The following is a 17,351-nucleotide window of genomic DNA, read 5'->3' as shown; positions in this document are numbered from 1 at the left end:
TAATTAATCTTTAGTTGTTCCTACAACTAATTACACCTCTTAGTGTCTTAAAATACTCACAATAATCAGTCTGAAAGGGAGAATTAGCAAGTAAATTAGTAGTGGGTCATTTATCAGTTGCATGTGTTTCTTTTAGATCACTGTATGTTGCAGTTGAGCTAAATAGTGTGATTTTTGTGTGTGTACAGAATCACAATAAATATATCCATATATAATTTCATTTTAAGGGAGAGTCATTGGTAACATTGACTAAGAAACATCCTAAACATATCCTTTAAAAATTTCTTGTAAGGATTATTGGCAGTTCTCCCACACTTCTGTTCAGCTGGAGGTAGCAGGGGGTGGTTGAACACATGAACCTCAACATGGGTGCTTGCTCTGCTTTAACTTGAAGGAAGGCAGAACAGAAACACAGAGGGGTCCGTTGCTGAATGTGCTGCCCTTGCCTGATGACTTTTGCATAATCATTCCCTGGTTACTGCAAGTTTCAAGTAGTCTGATTAAAAAATTGTTTACACTCCTGATTTGATCAAGACAATTTGCACCCATTTTAACAGCAATTACTGTTATTTGTCAGTCCTACTGGCTTGTGAAATTCTATTAAAATACAAAATCAGGTAAATTAACGTATCCTTGCAAAAACCTGCAGGAACAGAATCATTTTCATATTGGGTAAAACAGTGATAAAAGGGAATTAAGCATGAGCACCAAGACAGATGGCATGCTACAGTTTCCACTGCAAGCCTGGCTAGATAGAAAGTTAATGTTCAGAAAAGTTTTCCAGGTAGCCTGTGTTCATATTACTGCATTTTGTAGGTGAATACTGCTATTAATAATAGTGATATTTATATTAGGAGCATTCTGATCAGATACTTGGGGCTTTGCAAATGAAAAAGAAGAGGGAGAACCGTTCCCAAGTGTAAAAAAGTTAACTTGTTAATGCATTTCAGCTTTCTTCATGGAAATAGGAGTAAACACACATTTGTGGTAGGTGCAAGTTAACTGTATGTGTGTCATTATTTGAGACAAAGTGAGGTGTGAGAAGACCACATTAAATGTGTGAGATGAGGTGTTTCAGCTGTTAGGAAGCTGGGAAGACACAGAGTAAGATGCTACTCCATAAATATATTCAAAAAATCCCTGCTTTGGTAACAAATAAAATTTTCTCCTTTATTTTGATCTATGCACATCTGCAGGTACTTCAGACTTCATGGGTAACTGAAATATTCCAGACAGCAGATCATAAATAAGAGCAGCATCTAGACCCAAGACTGTCACTGTAATAAAAACTATTTTCTGCACATCTGTAACAACCTTTTAAGAAAAATAATGCCTTGATTAGAGCAATGACTCTAATATTTAATCTCTGAAGTAGTAGTGGAGGCTCAGCTTAGTGCAGCAGGACCACGTTGCCCAGTTTTTCAAGAGCACATTTTAAGGTTTCAGCTTCACTTTGCTGAGGTTGTTGAAGTAGAGGCTGAGCTTGGCTTCCTTCTCCAGCTCTGCCCAGGTTCCTGGGGCTGTCACAGCAGCAGCTTGGACACAGTGTGCTCAGTGAGCATCATTTGAAGGCCCATAAACACTGTTAGTTGCTGCCATACTGGGAAAGGGGCTCTTATGCTGCACAAGGAAGATAAACACGTTTGGGGCTGTGAGAATATTGGTTTGCTGCTCTGAACTGTTTTTGTTCTCTTTTGGCTTTAAGTCCACTCTTACTTATATCTACTCTTGGTGTAGCAGCTGCCTCGTTATCTAATTCTTCCTGACTATATAATTTGGAGAGTCCATTGGGTGCTCTCCCCAATTTCTCCCAGATCTTCCATTCAATGCTCTTACTTCCCATTTAAGCTGTGCTCAGTATTGTCCTCCCTGCCTGTTCCTTGCCTCCAGATGTGGCTGCACACAGGAATCATCTGTCAGGCACTTTGCTGCTCTGCCTTCCATTCCTCCTGAATGTGCCCAGATGCTCCTTCCAAAAAAAGCAATTTTTCTTGCTGTGGAAGAGCTTCTGTAGGCTGAAATACTTCAACTCTCAGTAATTCCAGACGTCTGACAAGTTACTATCTGTTGTAAATATGGGTTGCAAACCCAAATTCAGCAGCAGATGAAAGATAATCTAGTAGAAACAAGCTAAAAATCGATTTTTGGCAGCAAGTACCCTTTGTCTAGATTGCAGATGTGCTAGATAATTCAGGAAAGAAAACCAAACTCTTCCCATCTGACTGTTATCATTTCTTTTTCTGTTCTCCACTTAGTTTTGCTTTTCTAAGTGTAAGGAAGGAAACGTTGTCCCCTTCACTGGGTCCTGTTGTTACTATTATTATTCATAGAGACAAAAATCACACTGACAGTGGTGAGCATACATTATAATACATATGATATGTATTATAGATAGAAGTTTCTAAAGGGAATCTTCCAGAAAACAGATCTTCAGATCAAAGGGGCTGGTGCATCCCATCTGTTTGGTCCACACCTTATTTAGGACTGAAAGACAGAGTTGGGAGAAGTAGTGGGAGCACAGAACTTTTGGGGAACTCATGTTATCCATTTGTTTTCTCTCAGCACCTGCCTGCAAAAGGAGTTCCCAAAGAATGGCTTGGAAAAGTGTCCCAAAGCTGGAAAGATTGGGTCAGCCTAGTGCTGGTTATAGGAACAGTGACTGATGTGGGGATGGGGGATGCTGCAGATGTGAAAATTTTCTCTTTGAGTAGAATGTTTTAAAACACAGCAGAGATTAAAAGAATCTTGTGTTGGCTTTACTCCTGCATCTCTGAATTAGATGGTTTTGGTTCAAAGCTTCCCTTTCCATGTTGCCACCCACAGTCCAGGGAGCTGCTGGTGGAGAGAGAAAATCACATAAATCAGTGAGTGTTTGATAATGTTCTGAAACCAAATTAGAGGAATAGTCTAAGAAAGTAGGTGGGGGCAGTAAATGTGTAGATAACTTGATGTAGCATTAATAATATTAAAAGAGCTGTTAGAAACTTTAGTTTCTAATTAGGCAGGTGCCTGTGTGTGCTGATGTGAAGCCTCAGGTCGCCCGGTCAGACTGGTGCTGCATTAATGATTTCTCTCCAGCCGAAATCCTGCCATCTGACCACTTATTTTGAGAGGCAGTAACAGAGTCACTCAGGTGGCTCTTCCAGCCTTTGTGCCTCTCCCCAAGATTGCCATCTTTAGTGCTCTAGGGTAGAATTTCTTTCAAATTAAATTCTTGTAAGAACCGACGGGTTACCAAAATATAAACGAAACCCAGGAGTTTGAAAGGGAACCTGCTGCTCAAAATGTGCTGGGAATTAATGAGCAGAGGCAGGGCGAGTACATTCGTATTCTTCTGCTCGACTGGAAGTGACTGAAGTGGAGGAAACAAAATAGCTGCAATGTGCAAAATACTTCCAAGAAGATCTTCACCAGGAATAAAGGGGTATTGATGAAAAACTAACAGCAGTGGTGTCTCCCTAACAATCACGGTGGGACATGATGTTCTCTCTCCTCTGCTGTGTGCAGGTAAATGAATAATGCGTGACTGATGTGAGAACATTTGGGAAGGGAGAATTGGGATCGCTCGAGTGAGATGAGGGAGAAGTAACCTCTGGGACGTGTCTCCATCCCTGGAGAAAGTTGCTTTCTTTTTGGTATCTGCAGTTAATTTAGTGGAGAGGAGAAGCAGCACTGTTGCATGGAAAATTTGAATAATTGAGGTTTAATTGCGCATGGTGCAAACTTAAAAAAAAAAAAAATACAGCTCTATTGAGAATGCCAGTAACCACAGAGGCTGAGTGTTTTCAAAGGCAGGGTGCCAGCTGAGGTATGTAGCCTATTGTCTTTCGAATTCAACTGGACAAACCTCTGAGAATTGAAAATGTCTTGTTTTGAAGAAGGCGAGAGGGAGATACAGGACCTGGAAGGTTTCCACACACAGTTTAAGTCAACTTTTCAGTGGATAAGAGATTAAGTCCTTGCAAATAAGCTCAGAGCTGACTTGTTCTTGAGGCAATGTCTGGAATGAGGCCTGGATGAAGCACAGTGAACAATAAAAGGCTTGCCAAGAAGGCCAAGGGTATATAGAGCTCATGTTCCAATGTGCTTTATAAATTAGATTTAGATTTTTAAAATGAAATTTCAATAATATGGACAAGTTATCTTGCTTTAGATAATTTTTAATGTATGCAGACCTCACAGTACAATAACAGCAGTCACACTGATTGACTCAGCCTTAAGTTCATTGTGGTCCTTAAGCAGAAAGCCCAGGAGAGTGAAAAAAGCCTGCTCCATACCTATAGCCATGTACAACAATTAACTACAGTATTTTCTAAAATAACAGAAATAATCCTGGAGGATTTTGAAGTGCCTTCTTTACACATGAGGAAAATACTACCTTATCCAAAAATCACAAGTATTTTGAAGTTAGTCTTTCATCTTCATTATGTGCCTTACATCATGATCTGCATATTCAAACACAATTACAAAGCATTAGTGTCACAATAAAGCCCAACAGCAACTGAAATTTGATGGGTTTGGTCATCAGCCTTTATTCTTCCAAAACTGGAAGCCCTGTTTCTTCAAAGATGGTCGAATCTCAGAAGTTAGTGTGCTTCCATTCCAGTCCTGTGGTGCAAGCTTCTCTGTAACAGTTCCTGCTTTCCTTACAGATGATTTTTGAGATAGAGAAGTAGAAATGAGTGGAGATGGGAACTGGATGGGAGTGTTGGTATTAACTGAACTGGGAGTATTAGTCCAGTTCCCAAATGACAGAAGGAGCTCAAATGTTTTTCCAGATCACTTCCTCAGTATTAGGAAGTGTTAGTGACCTTAGTCATATCCAGAAGATGAAAATCTCATTTGAGTCATTGGTATTGACTGTATGAATGTCTGGGAAATGTACCTTAAGCCCAGCCTGGGGTAAGGGTTTGCTTCTCTGTTAGCTGGGAAGGCACATTTATCTTCCCTTCCTTACCTAACTCCACAGATGATTGCAAAGAGGTCATTAGATGTTTTTTGCTCTCTGTTGCCCTTGGATCAGGGTCAGAGACAAGTCTCCACACTCCTGTGAATACTGCAGTGGTTTCTGAGCCAGCTGCCTGATTGAGCAGCAAGAAGTGCAGAGGGAGAGTTGTCTTGTCTCGAGTCTTATTGCTGTCCTAAGTATGTGTTCCTTACTCATCACCCAGTGAATCTCAAGCAGTTCTATTCCATGAGAATGGGTTTGTGTCAGTCTTTTGAAACATGCTGTGGCTGCTTATGTGAGCCTCAGAAATGTGGGGTAGCAGGGAGTTCTTAAACTGGGTAAGCATAAGGTTAAGGAAACAATTATTCTTTGGAAATTGTCTCTAAACTATCCTCTTAAAGACTTGTGGGCGCAGATCTTTGGTTTCCTACCAAGGTGTGGGTCTCACTAAAACTCAGTGGGGGTAGTAAGTCACATTAGTCCTCAGAGTACATTTCTAGCAGTTTGAATTACCTGAATATTTCCTTTTATTACAGATGGTTCTTGATCTCTGTTTGTACTTACGTGGATTGCAGTCATAACGTAATACAAATTGATTTCTGTCCCGGAGAGCTAATTGGCAGACCCAGTTTCTTTGAATTACTCAAATTGCTTGTACTGTGTATCTCATGCAAAGCCAAAGGATAAAGCTAGCACCTAGATTGGGAGGTCAAGTAAAATCTCTTGGCTTCCTCGTGATTTAAAACCTTCTGAAATGGTTAAGATACTTGAATAAGGGTACTAAATAATCATACAAAAGTATGTGATCCTACACAGCAAATTTTCTGTTCTCCAAGGGCAGGACTATTGCGTGCAAGGTGTTGTTCCCTGGTGGAGGCTGAGTGGATGGATGCACAATCTGGGTGCTTCCTCTTTATTTGCTTTCATCCCCACTGTGCTCAGCTCCTGGGGGTCAGGGGCTTAGCTAGAAACTGCAGGCTGACATACGACTGCTAGTGAAAAGCACTTATCTGAGCAGAGCGATAGAAAATACAAGTTAGATTCTCTTTAGCAACTGTATACTTGATTTTTTTTAAGTGACATTGGTTTTGTTCAGCATTATGCTGGACAAGTTTGTGTGTGCTCTTGTTTAGTCTTGTCCATGGAAGTGTTTTGGAAGATGACACAGATGACTGCAAGACACGGTCTTTGTGTCTTAATGTGCAAATAAAGGCCAAATCCATTAAAGAGTCAACATATTAATTGTGTTTTCATCATACTTTTAAACCAGCAGCACACATAGTGTAATGCAGCAGGACACAGGTTGAATCTGTTTTGATTCCATGGTAGCAGGGATCCCACTGACAGATGTTCTTCCTGATAATTCATGTAATCATTTTGCAAGGTAATAGTAGTTTCAAAAGGGACAATGAACTGCTGCTTTCCCCAACCTCCTCATCATCATTAGTGTGTTATAAACATGACATTTTAATACGTGCTTTTAGCAGCCCTGCAGGGCACATGGTACCAATTCTCACAAGATGGATACTTGGAGCTGATAAGTGCAATATCCAGAAATGTCAGTGCCTCTCCAGTGTAACTACATACTCTCATTTTTATCGTTTCAGGTTTATCCCAATTTATAGGGGACCAAGTCACACGTACAAGATACAGAGGCTGACGGAATCCACCTGTTACTCGTTCAGAATACAGGCAGTCAATGATGCTGGGGAGGGACCTTTCTCAGAAATCTGTACCTTCTGCACAACTAAGTCAGTCCCACCTGCAATCAAAGGTATGTAGTAGGTTTTTTTACATGGAAGTAACATGTAAATATTTATGTAATTGGTAAGTATGGGGGGAGATTGTAAGGGTTACCATAAGTATGTAATAACTCGTGTGAAGAACCAGTTTGTGCTGGCTGGAGGCTTCTCTGAGTTGTGAAGTTACTTAAGCTAAATTACCACCCCCAAAAAAAAAATCACACAAGCAACATAAATGTTATGTCAGCCACTGTTGTAATAAAAGACTGCTAAAATGCTGCTGCTATCAATGGTGTTTACCAGGGAATTGCTCTGGACTACTACAGCATTTATACAAGAGGTCTAACAGCTGTAGTATATGTGTGTACCTACTAACTTAGGCTTTAGTAAAGTTTAAACATTTTTTGTTGTGTAGGTGATGTCCCCAACATAGACCTTCAGGGTTTATTTTTTCCTTTAATGTATAAAATTAATCATGATATTTCACATACAGAGCATTAGACTTAGAACTCAGCATGTGTTCCACTAGAAGAACTAAAGGCCTAATTAAATGAAGTTTTTATAATGAAATGTCTTTTACTGAGTGTAAATTTTGTCCTAAGTAATTATGATCCGGAGGAGGAGGAGGAAGGAAGGAGCAAAAGTAGAAACAGTAAAAACTACAGTGAAAGGTGTTTCATGATAAAACTTGGTGTAATTAGGGCTTTTGTTCTAGGTCTAATTAGGCCTTCTTTGGCCTGTTACAAAGGCAGTGGGTTTGCTGTATGAGCTATCAGATCAGCTGAGCTGAAATCAAATGCACCTTTTTTCCTGGGTGCTGAAGTCTTCCCTGTCAAGCCCTATCATTTACTGAGAGAAACAACTCTCAGTTTGTCAGAGAGGTTTCTTTTGCTTCTCTATGTTTAAAATCTGGCTTTGGTGATTTTGTCACCTTTTGTAAAAAAATACTTAGAGAAGGGAGAACACTGTTGGGGGTGTCCTTCCCTGCTAGATCAGCTGCTCTTCTGTGCTCAGACCAGTACAAAGGAATTTATGTGATAAACTTAGTTCGGCTTCTCATCTCTCAGAAGAAAGTGTTTATTCTCCTATGAGGTCTCCTAATTAGTCTCTTAACGATGCTAACCCTAGAATAGCTTTGTTGGTAATGGCAGTGTTTTGTAAGTGTCAGACAAAAATCTACATGTATTGAAGTGAGGATGGAAGGAGAAGGAAAAATAATTGAGATTGTTGTTGTCAGCTAAGATGAAGGCGTCTATTATCAGTCTCTCAACACTAGCAGATGTGCAGAGAGAAGTAAATGGATATTGATTACCTTTGGGCCTTCATGATTCATGCCTTCCTCTTGGGAAGTAACAAATCAGGCTAAAATTCATGTAATGTATGCAGCAGCCTTTGTTTCTGTGGCAGACCCTCCTGTTGTCTGTTTTTGTAGGGTTGGGGATCTAGATTGCCTTTAACAAGCTCGTGTCCTTGCACGTGCATGTGTTCACCACCTGATACAAGTATTCAGGGCTCTTGTTTCTCCCAGTTTTATTCTTTTTTTTTTTTTTTCTTTGTATTGTTCTTGCTGGCTCTGCCTAATCAAGAGGTTGGTGGACCCTGGATGCTGTTGCAGTTCTTTGCATGCCTTCCAGTGGCAGATGCTTCGTTTTACATGTGCTGCCCCTGTCTGTGCTTTGGCAGGCTCACCTCTGAGCTTGCCGTGGGTCAAGGCACAGCATCCCTTGGCTTTCAGCTGGTGAGGGAGCCTCTGCCAAGGACAGCAGCCTTGTAACAGCTGACAAATTGGATTTCTCTGGAGTTCTAGTGGGAGCACGAGTCTTAAGTCTGGCTAGAAATAGCAGGTCTGATCAAGTGGATGTCAGGCTCACAGTTAGATACAAGTCCAAGTCTTGAAAATTGCTCTTGTCCTTTTGCTTCCCAGCCTGGGCTGCATCTCTAATACAGCAGATTCTTTAGTTTCTCTTCTCACATCCCTTCTCTTATTTTTCCTAAATGAAATGTTTGATATTTTTCCTCCCTGTCAATGGTGTGTAGCATAGGAGGGATGTGCAGGCATCTCCACTGCCACAGATGTTTGCTCAGGACTTCACAGAATTGTTGCTTTTATGAATGCCTGTGTAATTTGTGCCTTGGCTTCTGCTTTGAAAAGATCAGTGCAATTAAGTTTTAAAAGTTTTCTCTAAATCAACTCCTCCTTTCTAGCAGCTCACAGAGCTGACAGGTAAGAGGTGCTCTACCCTGTCTGGTATATATTACAGTGCTCATAAAAGAAGATTTCAGTGCAGTCTTTATATTAAACATGAACACATTTCCTTTTGTTGTAGCCCCTCGAGTGACACAGCTGGGAGGAAACTCCTGTGAAGTTACCTGGGAAACAGTCCCACCCATGAAGGGAGATCCTGTTGGTTATGTTCTGCAGGTACTGGTTGGAAGAGAATCTGAATACAAGCAGGTAGGGAAATGGTCTGGATTTAATATTGTTAAATTGATGGCATAATGGAAATGGTTTTGAAAATCCACTGTGCTGCTTCTTTCTACTGTATTGAATTACACCCTATGGTGATGTGTCAGGTGCACTTTGGTAAAGGCTGAGTCAAAATTAAGGGCTGTAATGGGCTGTTTTCTCCCCTAAGGGAGTATGTAGAACATCATTATTTTATTGGAGTGATTTGTGCTCTTTCTGTGGTTAATCACTATTTTTAACTGTACTAACCTTTAAAAAGTTACAGTTCTGGCCAGCCCATGCTGGCTGTTCTTAACCATTATCTGAAGATGAGATGAAGTCAGAAGATGAATCTTTCTCTCTAAGCCAATTCCAAGACTGTCCATCAGGGTTTTCAGTCAAATACCACATTAAGTGGTTTGTTCATCTGTCTCATTCCTTTCTGAGGTTTTGATGCACGTGTAATTGCTGTGTATCCTTTCTGTCACTGTGGAAACAAAGGCAGTGAAGTACAGCTGATCCTTCTTGCCTTATCTGTCTTGATCAGACATCACAAGTGGACACTTCCCAGAGCACCCAAAACAGAGCAGCTCATTCACAGTTAGATCTTTTATGTCATCTGTCACACCTCTGACTGTGTGATTTGCAGTGCACTTCATCTGTGTGCTCTCTTTTTCCTGTGCTTTCTTTTGTGGTCATGCAGAGTCCAAATAAATCCAAAATAGGGAATGAGGTATGCTATGCTAATTAAACTCTTACTCTATGCTAGTAAACTCTTACATTATGCTAATTAAACTCTTAAAAATTTGTATAAGGTAGTACTTTCTTTGCAACTGTGTCTTTGTTCCTCTTCAGTCTGTTTTTGAGTGTTACTGTGAACTAATGAATTACCAAAAAACAACACAAAAAATGCCAAGGCAATTCATGGGGGTGATCAAGATTCAGAAACTTAACTATTGTTTTTGTCAGGAAACATTTTTGGTGCTGGTGTAGGTAATGAAACCCCTGTGTACTGTGTTGGCCTCACGTCAGTGGCAAGTGGATAAGTGGACCCATTTTGCTGTTGCCTGGTGTACAAAGTAGCTTTGGTGTGTCACCTCCTGCTACAGCTTCAGTAAACATAGCCCCAGTGTTTAAAGTGTTCTGGTGTCCTTGGGGAGAACTGGGCACACCTTCATGTTCCTGGGAGATAAGTGATGCCTTAATCTGCACAGTTCAGGACTTGTGGTGTGAAAAAAAACCAGCAAAGGAAGTAAAAAATACTTTTAGGACCTTCTTATGTTGCAGGTCTTCATTTCTCATGGGCATGACCCTGAGGAGGGAGTTTTGTGAGTTGTTACAGTTGTTACCCTGGAAGAAGTTCCTGGCTGGGATGCTCCAAGTGACGCTGGGACTTGTGTAAATGTGCTGGCTGATAACCAGCCAAGGGAAAGAGGGGGACTTGCACTGTTTCACAGAAAGCGCCTTTGCCCATCAAGGTGTTTTATCTTCGTCAGGAATGTGGGTGGTGCCTCAGCCCTGGGGCACATCCCTGTCCATGAGCTGCAGTGGCTGTGTGCTCTGAGCCCCTGTAATGTGCAGAGAAGATAAAATACAGGAACACCTTTCAGTGGTAGTCTGGCTAATACATTTCACCTCTGCTTTGACATGTCTGTGATCACCTGCTACTATTTAACTGAGAAGTACTGTCATTAATATGTTCATTAATGTTAGGGATATGTTAATTACCTTTGAAGTGCAGGTCCTAAATTTATTTTTAAATATGTTTTGATCCCTGCAAGTGACATACATCTTTTGCATACGTATCTAAGGGGGTGTATTATTAGAAATGTTTTGCAAGTTGTTTTGAAGGGTTGCACTAATGAAATACACTGTAGATTTGCAGGCTATTCATGGAATGCAGCATCAGCCACCGACATGCTTTTGGGTGAAGCTGTTGTTTCTCTTTAGACTGTCACATCTGAGCTGTCTCCCTCCCCTGTACACCAGTGTTTGCAGCCCCAAAGCTGCTGATTTTCCACCATTTGATCTATCAGAGGTGATACCAAAGTACTCAAAAGCCTTTTTTTTCAGGCTGGGACTATAGTCATCCCTGCCCTCCTCTGGGAGAATATTTTGTAAATATTTCTCTGCTGAGAATTGTCTGAGGAGCTGGATTTGCTGGAGCTAAACAGATAACATTTTAGCTCTCTGGAAAGTGTATTTTAAAAAATGCTAACTACTCCTTTCCTTGTTTCTCACACAGTGTGTTCCTTTTTGTGTATTTTTGTGCTTTATCTTTACAGATAATTTTAAAAAAAGCAATGGCATGGGACAATTCTTTTTAGGAAATCAAATCTTCCTTGTTTATGAATCAGGATGTAAGCCACAGGAGATTCCAGGAATCAGTGGCCTGGATTTGTTTTTCTGTTTCTTGCACTTTTATCTAGCAAAGCTTACTCAGAATTTAGCTCCAAAGTGGATTAAAATGCTTCTGTGCTTGCATAGTTTTAATGTGGATTTAGGTGAGTGGGCTGGGCTGTGCAGCACTTGCAGGAGCTGCAGTTTGGGATAACAGCTGTAATGCCCAGCAGCCTAAGGTTTGGTTTCCCACTTGAGCAGCTCTGGGGATGGCATCACCCAGGAACCAGCTCTTCCTAGGAGCTGACCATGGGAAATGAGAACTGAGCTTTTTAAAGCTTCTTTATCCTTAAATTGTTTGCCACTGAAGCAAAATGTACTGCCTTTGAAATTTCTGAGAATTTGGAGGCAGCAGCGTTTCATCAGCTTCTGCCACATCTCTTCTGGGAAAAAAAAGTCTCCAAATGCTTTCCAAAAGAAGAAGAAGTATGGGTAGGATACACTGGGTGTGTGAAAATCCCCCAGCAGTTCCCAGGTGTGCACTGAGAGCTGGATGCCTGGGAGACCCCAGCTGGCCTAACTAAAGCTCTCACTTTAATTATTGTTTTTTCTTTGGATTAAATTCTGTAGACACACAATCTCTGAAATGCTTTAGTGAACTGATAATTTCTGTAAAGCTCTAATCAGCCAAAAATTGGGTTTCCTTCTCTATTTTCAGTAACAAGTCAAAGGCACTTGTGCTGGTTGTATGCCAAGATACAGCAGAACTACACAGTACCTGCTGGCATGTAGTGCCACTTGCATTGAGTATTTCCTGTGCCTCCTGGTGCCAATTTTGTATCATGAGATGGAGCAAATAATTTCCTTTGGTTGGGGTTTTTCAGTGCAAACAACCTCAAGGCAGGTGCTCTAAGGGATGGTTGTTTCTCTGTTCAGACAAGGCTGTCACACAACTCTGGGGGGTTTATGAGCACCTCAGCAGTGGACTGAGTGAAGCTGATGTTGAGTTTGGATGAAATGATAATCCAGTTTCTTAAAAATAAATCTGTCAAGTGACTTAGAAGAAATTAAACTTCTGAAATGGACATGTTTTTGACATAGATTGAAACCCATCCCTGGGAGTTTTCAAAGCCACCTTGGACAGGGCTTGGAGGAACCTGGTCTGGTGGAAGGTGTCCCTGCCCATGGCAGGGGGTTGGAATTAGGGGATCTTTAAGGTCCTTTACAACCCAAACTATTCTATGATTCTTTATCTTTTTATCACCATACAAAATAGGCTTTTATTAATTATTAAAGACATTGGCCATTGCATTGGGGTGCCACAACCAGGTGAGGTTACCTTGCACTTTCCAGTGTGTTGCTTAAAGGGCAATTATAGCTGTTATTGTTATTATTTGGAAAGGAGAGGAGAGGGTTGGGATTATTTAATGAGATCAGTGAAATTGAGAAATCGTTGCCTGCAGGAATTCTCTGTCTATCTAGTTCAATCAGTAGGATCAAATACCATAGGAGTCTTCAGCAGCAGTTTATTACTTGTGATGTTATTTTCATTGAGGGAGCCAGGCAAAAAGCTCATCACATTTTTGTTATATTTTCAAGTGTCCAAACCAAAAAGCTGTTTTTAGGAACTGAAAGTGATAAATTGGATAGGCACTTCACTTTGGCTTGTTAGCCACCAAAGCATAATGTGCTACATATAAAATACTATGCTGATTTATGGAGTTATATTTGATTTCATATTTGTTTGGCAGATTTAAAGACCTTATTCATAGTTGTCAAGGGTTTTTTTCTATTGTGTATGTTAAGTCTCTTAACAGGGTGTTCACAACCAAATGTATTTGTGCTGGAGACATCCTGCCACAGCTCTGAGGTGCTGCTGCAGCCCCTGGCAGAGGGCACAGAGGCTGCTGTCAGGAGTGGGTGACAACAATTGTTGCTGAGAAGAGACATGGTGGTACCTAGTATGTACCACTGCTGGTACATATTCATCAAACCACTGAAAGCAGGGCAACTTCCATCACTGTCTTAGCACTAGTGCAGGAAGTGTTTTGTCTTTATCATTGGTGGATATTAATTCACATATTCTGTCTACTTCCAATAATTTTTCAAACTTCTCTTAAAGATGCACTCTCCTCTCACTTGGCTGTCTGGCCTTTTTCTGAGAAGTGCTGTTGAGTATCTGGCTTGAGTGAACTTGGCCATCTATACTTGTTAGACTATAATGAAGATATAGGGTCTTTGATTTAGCCAGACTTGGCCTCCAGTTACACTGGTATTCACCGCCCTGACAGAACAGAACAAGTAAAAAACCCAATTAACTGGACAGGATTTTTTTCAGTGCAAAGACAGGTTATATATATCCCATCCCTAGTATCTGTTAAATGTAATTTATGAAGTTTAGATTGTAAATTTTTATTAAATGACATTATTTGGATTTTATTGAATTTTTTATTTTGGTTCAGAAGTGATCATATTGGTGGCAAAGGCATATAGAGGTTTTCTGGCTATATGTCTTGAAATGAAATTAATAATTACAGCAGCACCAGAAAGCAAACCTTGCTTACAGTTGTTTTGTGAGGGCTTTGAGTTGCCCTGACTCAGAATCTAAAGGAATGGGAGTTAGGCACATCCTCCATGTGGAAGAATCCTGACTCAGTCCTGTGGAACAGCACAGTTGCCCACAACAGGTGGGTATTAGAAATGGAATTGCCGTTGCAGAACAGAGTGGCAGAGGTGTTCTTGGGATGAGGAGTGCTTTGCAAATGGATATTTCAACCCTCACATCACTTCTGTGGGCTGCTACAGCACTTCCAGGTTTGTTTTCCCTGCAATTACTGTAACCCAATGACTCACTGCTCGTTGGCATTGGGAAGAGAAACAGATGAGAAGAAGGGCAGCGGTGCATGGCTGTGGCCAGTCACAGGGGTTTGTGGGATGAATTTGTTGTATTCCTGTCACTGGACCTAGAGGGAACTTCCTGCAAATGCTGAGCAATACTTGAGCAAGGCAGCATTTATTCAAACGTTGTTTCTTGATCTGTGCCTCGGGTCGAAGAAACATGAGCCAGTTAGAGGCCTTATGCTTAGTCTGGAAACCCAGACTCACCATCATTCAAACTGTATTTGGAAAAGGTGTGAAAGCTGAAAAAGGAAGGGAGAAAACTAAAGAACCACCTTAATATTTTTGTCCCAGGCCACCTCAAAAAATCAGCAGCCGACTGTTTAACCAAGGGATGAATCTCAGGGGCAAGCAGAGCAGGAAAGCTGAGCTCTTTAACTGGTCTTTAGCTGAGCAGGTCTCTTCTCTTTCCTCCTCATTTCTTACTCCAGGGTGACACACAGGAACTCCTCTCTGGGCTTGGGACTAATTTGCCACTTGCTCCTCTTTTCTAAGATGAGTTCTTGCCTCTGGGAGGGCAGAGATGCTCTCAGCCTTCTGCTCCCACACTGAGGAGAAGGGAAATGATAAGTAAACAGAGGAAGAAGTATCTGAGGGTTCAGGATGTTTTTTTCCCAGCAGATGCAGGCACTCTGACACTTATTTCATAAAATACCAGTTTCAACAACCATCCATTATATAAGTTGTTTGTTTTCAGAGTTGGTGAATGTTTCCAGTGGTTTTTTTTCCATTTAAGTCACAAAATTGTCTCAGGTATTCAGTTTTCTCTCTCCTTTCTGATACCATGACTTGTGCTCTGAATCATGTGGTACCTGCCTTTGATTAACATAAATATGTGATGTGTTGGTAAACAACCAAATACAGTGCAATCAAGAGGAGTTTTTTCACATCTTAATAATATTTTATTATTTCCACTATTCTGCAAGTGCAATTTGTGGTAAGATTGCTGTTTCTTGAGAGAAATGTGAGGGGAAAATACATTAAAATGACATTTATGAACAATTTTACAACTGCACATTGAATGACTCTCAATAACCTTGTTCACAGGTTTTCTTCCTTTTGGGTTTAGACAGAGTGATTGTGTCTTTGACATGTTTTAGGCATGCAGTCACATTTTCAGAGTGCAGAAATACGTTTGTAACTTTTTTCATGCCCACAAACGATTAGTGTGTGTTACCACTGCTGCATTGTCCGATGTGTTTGTCTGTCCCTGTGTGTGCACCGTGTCGAGACATCCTCCACACGCCTGTTCTTACAAAACCTGCATTGACCCAGTGAGTTCCTTCCTTTGGAGAAGCATTTCCCTAGAGACTCGCCCTGAACTTCCAGGCTGAAATCCTTGCAAAGCCCCGCCTTGTTGTGCTGTTTTTGCCGCTCTGCAAGCAGGAGGAGGTTGTGTCTCACCAGGCTCCCTGGCTTGTTCTTGCAGGTGTACAAGGGAGAAGAGACCACATTCCACATCTCAGGCCTTCAGGTGAACACAGACTATCGGTTCCGGGTGTGCGCCTGCCGCCGGTGCTTGGATACCTCACAGGAGCTCAGCGGGCCCTTCAGCCCCTCGGTGGCCTTCGCGCTGCAGCGCAGTGCCCTGGTGCTGGCGGGCGAGCCGGGCGGCGCCGATGATGCCAAGGCCAAGGCCATGGTGCCCACGGACGAGCAGTTTGCGGCCCTCATCGTGCTCGGCTTCGCCAGCCTGTCCATCATCTTCGCCTGTATATTACAGTACTTCTTTATGAAGTAGACAATTCAACGGGAGTTTGAGATACAGATTTAACTAATGCTACGCATTATAATCCACACATTTATTCAGATATTCCTCCTTTTTTTTTTTTTTTTTTTTTTTTTTTTTTTGGAAATCCTTTGTTCTACCATGCGTTTTATATACTTCTCTTGTTTTTACAGTTCTAGCTTGAAGAAAGATAAATCAGTGTTTTGATGCACCTTTTTGAAATTCAGAACTAGGAAGTGGTCAAACTGGAGAAACAAACAAACCAGATACCAAAAGCAAGATTTTTTTGTTTTTCCGTCACGATTTCAAAATTGTCACCAATTTGCCTTTTCAATGTTGCTTTGGGTTTTTTCACTGAAGTTCGTGCAGTCTCTTATTTTATCTTACTATTTAGGAAATTTTAATCATGAGTCACTTTTTTTGTCTCTTCTTTTTCCTTCTAAACATTAGTCACAAGTGTGTATAGTGGTAAGACTAGAATACAGTGTTAGTCAAGTACCAGTTTTTCCTTGAACAGTATTAGCAATGTTGCCTACAAATTATTCACTACATTTGCCCCAATTTTTCAAGATAAAACCTAAGTTCTTAGTTTAACTGTTTAGTGCATTTAAATTGGAACAGCATCCTGCAGTTGAAAAACCTTTTTAGTTATCTGTTATTTTTACCGTTACAAACACTATAAAAACTGCCTGTATAAGAAATCAAATAACCAAACTGCATATAAATTATGAAGCATTATAGATCTCTTTTTTTTTTACCATTTTGATTCCTAGCAGTAATTTTAAGTAAGAGGGCATTGTGCAATAGTTAGTTATTCCCATGTTCAGCTATTTAAAAGCTGCTTTAACTTGTCTGTTTGTCACTGTATATAACTATTCCTAATCTGATGCTAGATATTATTCTATTATGTTCAGCCTGATTTATATGATTCAAGCTGGTGACAGCTTAACTGCCTCTACTGAATTAGGTGAGATTTATACTCAATGGAAGCAAACTTTACTGTCAGTTGATCTTTTTTTTATGATTAATATTATTATTATTTTTTGGAGGGGTATCCATTTTATGGAACTTTCTTGGAGGTATCAGAAATCACATCTGTTCGTTTTAAATACCTTAAATGGGTGTCTATGCTGTTCTTACCACGGGGCTGATTAAAATAACTTGGTACCTGGCAAAACTGAGGTGAGAGTCCTGCAGAGGAATGGTCCCTGCTCTGGTGGCAGTGTCCCCCTCCTGCCTGCCCCTTCC

The 17,351-nt window shown here is 40.8% G+C and overlaps 1 protein-coding gene across 1 annotated transcript in view; it reads left to right on the top strand.

Moving 5' to 3' along the window:
* Nucleotides 1–16,166, top strand: part of FNDC3B (fibronectin type III domain containing 3B) — a gene marked incomplete at its 5' end in the record, with an annotated part of 143,564 nt that extends 127,398 nt beyond the window's left edge. Inside the window, 3 exons of the mRNA XM_082287954.1 lie at nucleotides 6,556–6,722; nucleotides 9,018–9,145; nucleotides 15,804–16,166. Of these exons, the coding sequence (XP_082144080.1) occupies nucleotides 6,556–6,722; nucleotides 9,018–9,145; nucleotides 15,804–16,115 (607 nt within the window). The 3' untranslated portion in view covers nucleotides 16,116–16,166. The remainder of the gene's footprint in view (nucleotides 1–6,555; nucleotides 6,723–9,017; nucleotides 9,146–15,803) is intronic.
* Between the last annotated feature and the right edge of the window lie 1,185 nt (nucleotides 16,167–17,351).

The sequence above is a fragment of the Coloeus monedula genome (genome assembly GCF_965178545.1).
Source record: "Coloeus monedula genome assembly, chromosome: 10".
NCBI classification, from domain to species: domain Eukaryota; kingdom Metazoa; phylum Chordata; class Aves; order Passeriformes; family Corvidae; genus Coloeus; species Coloeus monedula.
Note: the sequence above shows the minus strand (reverse complement) of the source record. Positions and strands in the feature narration are given on the sequence as shown.